At 43.7% G+C, this 10,060-nt stretch overlaps 1 protein-coding gene across 1 annotated transcript; it reads left to right on the top strand.

Moving 5' to 3' along the window:
* The first annotated feature begins 4,363 nt into the window (after positions 1-4,363).
* foxl3 (forkhead box L3) lies at positions 4,364-6,540 on the top strand. The gene is made up of 3 exons (XM_060840193.1): positions 4,364-4,860; positions 4,959-5,127; positions 5,668-6,540. The coding sequence occupies exons 1-3, from the start codon at positions 4,754-4,756 to the stop codon at positions 6,046-6,048; spliced, it is 657 nt and encodes a 218-aa protein (XP_060696176.1). The 5' UTR covers positions 4,364-4,753; the 3' UTR covers positions 6,049-6,540.
* The last annotated feature ends 3,520 nt before the right edge of the window (positions 6,541-10,060 follow it).

Genomic DNA, 10,060 nt, shown 5'->3' with positions numbered 1-10,060 from the left:
TGAAGGGGTGAGAGACAACAGAAAACTAAAAAAGAAACAAACAAAAATAAAGTACCCATCATGCTTAATGGGAAAGATACAAAGAATAACGAAGGGTAACCAAGCAATAAGGGTCAGATATAGGAAGTAAATAAAAATAAACATTCAAGAGAGATTTCTATCAACATAAGTATTTGTACAAAATTATATTTCAAAATAGGCAAGTGGAAGGAGCAAACTGATAACGATGATGTTGTAAATGAAAATAAGGAAGCAGCAGACATAATGAAGAAGGAGTCCCTTTACATCAATAAAGGAATGAAAGTCGTGGAGATTATGACAATGATGGACATCCCAAGGAAAGCAACAATGAATAAGAGGGAGAGCCTCAACAAAATTAATAATATGTTAGTTACCTGTAAAAAACAAAATAATGGCAAATGATTTTCATCCCAGGAATGTCTTAACTATAATAATCCAAAGTACTCTCAATCCAGAAACCATGTCTTGATTGAATATGTCCACACATCAATTTGCCATTTAAATAAAGTGAGTAAAGACAACCAGGGAATTTTAGATCAGCCCACCAATTACCTGTTGCCAGAAATTTGCAAGCAGCTAAACTGGAGTGGCTGGACAGCTTGAAAAGCTTCAGCTGGTCAGAGAGAGCCAACATGGATTTGTAAGGGACACATCATATCTGACAAACCCAATGGCTGGTTTTGAAAAGTGACTAAAATAGTGGACAGGGTAACGTCTACAGATAAAAGCAAAATACTGCAGATGCTGGACATCTGAAATAAAAATGGAGAAACACAGCTGGTTCTGAAGAAGAATCACATTGGACTCAAAACATTAACTCTGTTCCAATCTTCACAGATGCTGCCAGACCTGCTGGGTTTCTGTTTGTAAGAATACCAATGAGTGTTATTTATACAGACTTCCAAAAGATATTTAATAAACTCACCCATTAAGGACCATTAGCTGAAGTTAAAGCTCATGGAATTGAGGGAAAATATTTGACCTGGTAAGCTGAGTGTCAGGTTACTGACAGGTCATCCAGTTGGCAGGAGGTGTCTCACAATATCCCATAAGAATCCATGTTGACCCTTCAGAGAATTCATTGTATCTGTTATCAGGTGACATGATGGGGCACCTATTCACATTTGCTATTAATAAGTGTCATTTTAAGTGATGTAGATGAAAGTATAAAAATCTATTTTGAGATTAAGTGAATAAGAGCAACTGTGACAAATGGGTTACAGAATTTGTAAATGGTGTAGTCATAGAATCATAGAGATGTACAGCATGGAAACAGACCCTTCCATCCAACACATCAATGCTGACCAGATATCCCAACCCAATCTAGTCCCACCTGCCAGCACCCAGTCCATATCCCTCCAAGCCCTTCCTATTCATATACCCACCCAGATGCATTTTATATGTTGTAATTGTGAGATATAGTGGAGGTCAAAATTTAGTTTGGGATCCAGGTTCATAGGTCATTAAAACTGTACAAATAACTACAGAAAACAATCAAAAAGGTTCATAAAATGTTGTGCTTTACTTTAGAGGGATAGAACCCGAGGGGTAGAAGTTATACTTCTGAATTAGATCGCACCGTAACCATTGTGAGCAGATCTAATCGTCGTAGTTTAGGGACAATGCACTGCAGAGAGCAGAAAGCTCAAGTTTTTTGGCTATGTTCATGATCTTCAATTCACTCACAAGTGGAAATTGTTTTTCTTGCAGTCCAAGAGTTGAATCCCAAAGACAGTCACATCGACTAATGTATCCCTGTCAATTTTGTAGTTTAACTCGATTGAAGTTTTCAAGGTACCTTAAAAAGGAAGTGACAGAGTAAATAGAGAGAAATAATTTCTACTTGTGAGCCTAGGATCACTGAACACAACCTAAAATCTTGAGACAGGGATGAAATTACAAAACATTTCTATGCTTAGAGGGGAAGAAGTTCAGGAATTTTCTCCCACAAATGATAATTAATGCTACAGAATGTGTCTAGGGCTTAATCTGTAATGGATATGCACTTTGTTCATCGAAGGTATTAAGGAATATGGGGCAAAGGTGAGCGTGTTGGTCAAGGATCATCACCTCACTGGGATGGACTTGAGGGGTCCAGTGGACTCCGTTTATTTACTACAACTCACACAAAAAAAAATCGAGTGTTTCCAAATAAACCTGTTGGACTATGACTCTGTGTTTTGTGAGTTTTAACTTTGTCCACCCCAGTCCAACACCGGGCTCCTCCAAAAAAAAATGATAGATTTTGCATTGCCATAGTTTATTTGGAGTGAAAACTCCCTGACGTCTCGAACAGGCGTGAGTCTGGCAAACAATACATCTCCTTCAGCAAATGTCCAGCGACTGGAACATGTCAGTGTCAGCGTTATCAATTCCCAACAGTTCCTGCCACATCTGACCAATTGGTAATACACACACACACACACACAAAGCTATCAAACTGCACCTTCACGCCGAGCTGGGGACCTGAGATATTTCGCTAAAAGACAACTTTAGTCTTCCTAATTGCTGAGCTAATTTGTGTCTCCCACAGTGATACTAGTGAAAGGAAACTAAACTCGAGATTAAAGCAGGGAAATTGCTTTCATGTAAACTCGGCGATCTGCTGCCGATGGGCATTTGTCTGGAAGTGTTCAGGGCGTTTTAAGAAAATAGAATCTCGATTTTTGTTTTGTACTTTACCAAGGTTGGAGACGCAATTTGGCGATAATTATAGATATAAGTCAAGGGCGATAAATGGTTTTGATCTGTGGTTTACCTGAACCGTTTGAGCCGAAGTGAAGCCAGTTTGGTGCGGGGAATATCTCCAGACTGTAGGCTTGTGCGAAGACCTTTCCAAACCCACAGCGGATCTCTCTCCCTTGTTCGGGGAGGTATCTGTGATGTAGTTGTTCCTTGTGTTTTCAGCCACTGCGCGCGTCCCAGTTTTACTGCCCGTGTCAGTGGAAACTTAGTTGAGAAAATAAGAAAATGCTGGAGATCCCAGCGGGTCAGACAGCATCCACGGAGAGAGAAAGCGAGCCAGGGGGGGTCTGAGGATGCTGTCTGACCCGCTGGGATGGCCAGCATTTCCTGTTCCCAGGACAGATTCCAGCATCTGCAACAATTTCCTCCTTAAACTTAGTTCACATCTCTAACCCAATTCAACCGTTAAACATCACACAACACCAGGTTATAGTCCCAACAGGTTTAATTGGAAGCACTAGCTTTCGAAGCGTCGCTCCTTCATCAAGTGATAGTGAAGGAAGGAGTGTCGCACCGAAAGCTAGTGCTTCCAATTAAACCTGTTGGACTATAACCTGGTATTGTGTGATTTTTAACTTTGTACACCCCAGTCCAACACTGACATCTCTAACCCAATTCAACCCCAACATTTTGAACAGATGGGTCTTTCTAAATCCAGAAAGCCTCGGATGTTGTTGATTGATTTCTTCATCGGGAGGCACTGATTCATGTATACAAATATATTTCTAGCTCCACAGATCCAATGTGGAGAGTACACGTTTATCCTGTGCATGACAGGATCTCAGTGAATTGAATTCCAACTTCCCAGTGTGAGGAATTCTGACTGTGCCGCTCAGTGAATCCCAGGAATCAGATAGGAGCAGGTAAACAAGTCAGTTTCCTGGCACAGGCTGGGGACAGGTCGAGTATCCAGCTGAGGTGTTGTTTAGGGCAGAGACCGGGCGGCCTGACCTCCCTTTCATGAGGAGACTGAGCGTTCAGGCAAAATACCACCGAAATTCAGCCTCACGCCAAGAAGATCCAGAACGGCCTTGGAGGGGAGGGCTGAATCTAATTTCGGGCCCAGCTTCCAAGCGTTTCCATTGGGTGTAGAGCGAGGAACTCTTCCGTGTTGCTGAGCGAGACGGAGTCTGCAAGGGCGCTGCCAAGAGAGAGAAGAGGGTCATACATCGCCCAGAGATGGGGAAACCCCTGACAAGGAGCCAGGAGACAGGCAGTGGGCCGAATAGCCTTCCTTCCCCGCTCCAAGTTAGCTTGGGCACTGTGAAGGCAGCAGGAACAGTATTCACCGCTTATCTGCCGGCGTTTACTTTAATTCCACGTATTGATCAAAGGCCACACAGGCAGCTAGCTTGCCCTCCGGCTGTTTCCCTTTCAAGTTGCCCTATTTGTCAGAAATCACTGAAATTCTCTGTTCCACGGCTTTGAACGCAAGTTTAGTCACGGAAATGCAATTTGTGTCCATTATCTTGCATTGCAGATTGCATCAGGGTCCACTGGCCGGACAGCCTGGGACTGCCTGTTGACAGAGAGATGGCTGTTTGTTGGTGTAAATATATATTTGTGAAGCGTGCAGAGTCTATGCCTTTCATAAAGCGAAAACAAAGAGTAAGAGACGGGGGAGAAAAGACAACTAAATTACTACGTTGCATGCTAATATGGGGTGCAGTTGGCTGCTGTTTAGTGTTTGTTGAGATATTATGGTATATCAGTTAGACCACCCACACCGAGCCTAGCTACTGGTTGAACACACCGAGTTCAAAGGTTCACGCGAGAATTAACCAATTTAATCAGTTATTACCAGTCTTATAGTCAGATTAACTAGTAGATAGGGAAGGAGTCTCCCAACAGACTTGTGTCTGAAGAGCGGTTTAAAACAGGGGCCATTTCCCACCGATGCAGCAAAGGAACCGGTTCACGTGAGGAGTCCTGGTCACTACTCCTGGAGTCCGGATTTGGGTTTGTTAGGAACTCCCCGAGCTTGGCAATGTTTGACAATTCCCAGTACCCTTACAACTGCTTTAATTACGATGGAGATGATTACCCGCCCTGTAGTTCTGACGAAGAGAAGAGGATCTGTAGACCTGCCTACAGGTAACCGAGCAGTGAATGAGATCCACTGGGCAGGGAGGGAGGGAGGTTGGTTGCATGTGGACCGGCTCGATCAATCCAATATTGTTGCCTTTTTACAGTTACATCGCCCTCATAGCCATGGCCATCCAACAGAGCCCTGACCATAGACTCACCCTGTCCGGCATCTATGAGTTTATCATGGCAACATTCCCCTACTACAGAGCGAACCAGAGAGCTTGGCAGAACTCCATCCGGCATAACCTGTCCCTCAACAGCTGCTTTGTTAAGGTGAGTACTCCCAGCCTCAGCCTCCCCGGGCCCTAGCTCATCATTCAACAGAAAGGATTTGCAATGGGGTTTATTTTGGGGCTGGCTTAGGGGGAGAGAAAGGTGTTAGAAGCACGCTCCTGAATATGGGCCAACCGTTTTTTTTTTCAGCTCAACTTGCTGGAGCGAAGTACGTTTTACAGTAAAACCCGTAAGAAATTCAGGATGCTGTAAACCAGAAACTGCTGGAAAAGCTCAGCAGAACTTTTTTTTTGTTCATTACTTTCCCCCCACCCCTCTTTCTATAACTCTGTCCCCATTTGTTACTTTGCAATATTGAGCGGTTTTGTTTTAGAGATTATTAAGGGATTGCACTTTTGAGAAATATCTTTGACCGAGTTCGGTGCTGCGTTCCCTCCTGTGCGTTATGGAGTTCTTGTTAAATTCCCTGTTGGAATTGGAAATGAATATTTATTCGTCTCAATTTGGACAGTTTCGGGTTTGCACTCGCCTCGGTTAAATGAACCTCTGGGTCTCTACATTTCAAATCCCCTCCCCCAGGTGCCGAGGTCCGAAGGGAAGGAGAAAGGCAAGGGGAATTTTTGGACCTTTGCATCGGGATGCGGGTCGATGCTGGATTTGTTCGATAACGGCAATTACCGGCGGCGGCGGCGAAGGAGGAAGGCGGCGCCAGTCAAACGCTTGCCGAGCTATCGGTGTGACAGTGGGGGAGAGCTGCAGTCCCCCGGGCCAGGGCCATCGGGGACATTACTCCAGCAGGACTCACCCCAACACCCTTACAAAACCGAGTCCGAGATCAAGTTCAGCATCGATTACATTCTGTCCGCCCCGGACCCGTTCCCGACCCTCCCAGGCCAGGGCAGTAACAGCGTCTCACTGCTCCAGGAGCGGCACATCAACCCCCACCTCTGCACCAAGTGAACTCCTGACCGCTCAGGAAAGGAAAAGTCACTCTCCGAGGGAAGAGCCAGCCCCATGGCCTCCAAGCCTCCGTCTCTGAGCAAGGGTCAGGCGGTTACTGGACGGGACCCCTTCCCTCTTCCGTACCCAGCGTTCAGTTGTAATGTGAAACCTTATGTGGCTCTGTCTGTGTGTGTGTGTGTGTGTGTGTGTCTATTCCTCGGCCAGGTATTTTAAACCCCAAATATGAACTCCAGCCAGCCCTACCATTCCAATCATTAAGCCCAGGGAGGGTTTAAAACGCATGCTAAATTTTAAAAAGGGCCACTTTGCACATGACAGATTTCCTCCCCAGCACGTTTAAACAGCGACCTAGTGAATGATGTTGGTTCATTAACTTGAGAGTGTGGAGATGGGACGCGGTGAGAGGATTGCTGTTCCTTCACATTTCTGATAGCCCACATTGTGATGAGAATGACCTGTGTATTAAGGCAATAAAATGTTCTCCATGAAGGCGGGTCTGGCCGGGTACCCGGTTGCTGTTATTTCTTTGAAATTCAGAAACTCTCGCCAGAGTTGGGGGGCGTCACCGAGAAAGCGAGTTCCATTTCTCATTGAGTATGGGAGAATATTCTCGCCAAAGTGAGCGAAAGGTAATTTACTTCACGCTGACCATTGGAAATCTTTCCAAACACATCAAACAACTTGTCCAACTCAGTTCAGTGCGGCCGGATCATCGACTGACATAATATTACTGAATTTGTTCAGCATGGGACTCCCAACTTTATATTTTCAAATTACATCCGATTTCCGTGCCTTTTTCAACATGGCACTCGTTTATTGTTGGGTGTGAGTGCTATGTTTTTGTGTGTGTGGATATTTGTCTCTCAATGTAACCTAACGTGTGAGACGTTTAACATGACAGGCATTTAATAAGTGAGCGACTCGAAACGACAGCTGACCTTATTTAAATCGGTGGAGCTCCCCGTCTACTCCTCTCCAGCACAACAATGTCCCCGGTGTAATTACAATGAAATAACTGTGTATCTTTTGATCGATCACTGATATTAACATTAGTAATGCATTCCCCCCCAAGCGAGTGTCGAAGGTCGGCAACTGTTCTGGGTCATCAGATTTCCATTAAGAATGTTGTTGAGGAAAGGCCGTCTGCGGGAATTTCAACATAAATTAATCCAACATTTAAAATAAAACAAAATTAAACAACACGAAAACTAACGCAAAGTAGTTAATTAAAGTCTGGAAGTAATAGGCAACTTCGGTAGATGCGAGGGGGAAAATATTGTGACACGGGTGTGTGAAATGAGAAATCCTTTTCCCAGCTTAAGGCGTCTTAACTAAAATTACCTTTTAAATTCACAAGTGCAGTGATCTGCAGCCTCGCTGATTATATTTTAGGGAGCCCGGCCAATTCCAACTCTCTTAATTTGTCGGGAAATATAATGAGATCTCGGGAAGCTATTTATTTCGCTGTCGCTGGACCCGTCCGCAAACCATCACAAAACAACTTTCGTTTGTCCCCTCTGGTTCCGTTCGCTCTCGCTGGGGTGTCCAAAGTTAAAAAAATCACACAACACAGGTTATAGTCCAACAGGTTTAATTGGAAGCACTAGTTTTCAGAGCGCTGCCCCTTCATCAGGTGGTTGTGGAGTGTGGGTTGTGGTGGTTGTCCACAATCACCTGATGAAGGGGCAGCGCTCTGAAAACTAGTGCTTCCAATTAAACCTGTTGGACTATAACCTGGGGTTGGGTCAACTCTATTGCCATCTTGCAAAGGCTTGCCTCCTTTTTATAAATAGGCAGGCTGCATTTGACTGGATTGGATTTGCTGTTTGTCACATGTACCTAAATAGAGCTTAAAAAAATTGTTTTGCATGTATTACAGGCAGATCATAACATACAAGGACAAATAGATCATAGGGCGCTTAAACAGAGTGAGGCATACAGTATTAGAACCCCACAGGCAGTACACAGAAGCAAGATCAGCATTAGATGTGAAATTAGAGAGGTCCATTCAGCAGTCTAACAGCGGGGGAAAAAACTGTTCTTGAACCTGCTGGTGTGTGTAACTACAATTGCTCAAATTCATCAAGGCACAAACAACACATTCCATTTACCTAGCTCCCTGAATCTAATCAGACTGTCCCCGAAGGAGTTTCAGGAGCTTGGTAAGTGGTCTGACTATAAAAACTGCACAGCAGGATCCAAAGTTAAAGATGGCATGGTGATGAGAGGCTTCAAACTGGTTACATTTGTTAAAAGAAACTCTCCCAGAATGAAAAAAAAAGACAGAAAGATGATTCTGAACAATCTGGGAGACAATCAAGGAGGATCTTTAAACAAATTGTGAAATGGCACTGTGTTCTAAGACATCAATGTGTCAAATGTATTGTAATGTTCATTTCAATCTCTTTTAATCAGAATTGAAGTTCTGTTCAGCATAGTGCAATGTATTTGGATGTTGACAGTCACGCACAATCAACCCAAAGATATAGTCCATGATTCACATCAGTAGTTGGCAATTAATGCTGCATCCAGTCTCAGTCCCCACCTCCTCAGGGAATGCACCACTGAGGCAGCTGGAAGGGAAATATTCCTTACCGGCCATATTTCCGGGATAGATTGGGATAGGGCCATGTAGATTGTTGCTTATAAACCCGTAACTCCCACATATTGAAGGAAACATGACCCTTAAACAATCCTCCAAGTTACTGGAGGCTAACCGTCTGCTATCTGTACCTGAAGTTAGCAATTAGTCGAACCTGCCATCTCTTTAGCTTGTAGAAGGTAAGGCCTGTCAGTGTTATCATAGATTATCATAGAATCCCTACAGTGTGGAAACAGACCATTTGGTCCAACAAGTCCACACCTACTCTCCAAAGAGTAACCCATTTTCCTATCCTATTACTCTACATCTCCCGTAACTAACACACTCTTTTTCTGCCATTGAGATATCAATTAATTCCTGCATAATTACATTGAGTAACATGGAGTATACAGCAGACAAACAGCCCATTTGGCCTAACAAAGGATATACTTGCCATAGAGGGAGTGCAGCAGAGTTTCACTAGGCTGATACCAGGATGGCAGGACTGTCCTATAAGGAGAGATGGGATCAATTGTATTCACCAGAGTTTAGAAGGATGAGAGGGGATCTGATTGAAACATATAAAACTTTAATAAGGCTGGACAGACTGATGCATGGGGAATGTGTTCCCACCTTGAGGAGTCTCAAACCAGGGTCAGGATATGTGGTGGACCATTTAGGAATGAAAATAGGAAAAGTTCCTTCACTTAAAGGTAGTGAATCTGTGGAATTCTCTATCAATGAATGTATTAAACAATAGATATGTTTCTACATTTTAAAGACATTAAGGGATATGGGGCAAATGATTATATGGTATTGAGCCATCATTGTATTGAGTGGTGGAGCAGGTTTGAGCAAGTCTTTCAATTGGAGCCTTCTCCTATTCAACCAAATCAAACACTTGCATTTCCACGGCACCATGCACAACCATATGATGGTCCTAGACACTTCACCGCCAAGGAAATATTTCTGAAGTGTACCACTGCAGTAATGTAGAAAGCAGCAGTAACCGATTTATGTTTGGCAAGCATCAATGTGATAATAAGCAGATAATCTGCTTCGGTGATGTCCATGAAGAGGTAAGTGGAGGCCAGGGGAACTCTTCAAAGCAATGTCACCAGATCTGTTGCATCCAACTGAGAAGGTAAATGGGGGTCTCTGTTTAGCATCTCATCCAAATGACAGCCCTGCAAATACTGCAACCCTTCCTCAGTAAGGTCCTGAAGTACAGGCGTAAACAGGATACTCAGGTCTTGGAGTGGAACTTGGATCCACGGTATTATAACCTAATGTTTCCAAATGAGATATAATTCAATCTTTGCATGTTTCTTTCTATTCCCTTTTCTCTGATGTACTCTTTTAGTTTGTTTTTCAAAAATGTTTAAGTCACTTGCCACAAAACATCTTGTGGGAGTGAATTCTACACTG

The sequence above is a fragment of the Hemiscyllium ocellatum genome, chromosome 20, assembly GCF_020745735.1.
Source record: "Hemiscyllium ocellatum isolate sHemOce1 chromosome 20, sHemOce1.pat.X.cur, whole genome shotgun sequence".
Classification (NCBI taxonomy): domain Eukaryota; kingdom Metazoa; phylum Chordata; class Chondrichthyes; order Orectolobiformes; family Hemiscylliidae; genus Hemiscyllium; species Hemiscyllium ocellatum.
The sequence above is the reverse complement of the archived record's forward strand: the minus strand, read 5'-3'. Positions and strand labels throughout refer to the sequence as shown.

What these genes read in the sequence shown, in the direction of transcription:
- foxl3 (XM_060840193.1), top strand. Translation starts at nt 4,754, where the DNA reads ATGTTTGACAATTCCCAGTACCCTTACAACTGCTTTAATTACGATGGA. An exon ending in ATCTGTAGACCTGCCTACAG is followed by an intron (nt 4,861 to 4,958) that starts GTAACCGAGCAG and finishes GCCTTTTTACAG; the next exon opens with TTACATCGCCCTCATAGCCA. An exon ending in TCAACAGCTGCTTTGTTAAG is followed by an intron (nt 5,128 to 5,667) that starts GTGAGTACTCCC and finishes CCCCTCCCCCAG; the next exon opens with GTGCCGAGGTCCGAAGGGAA.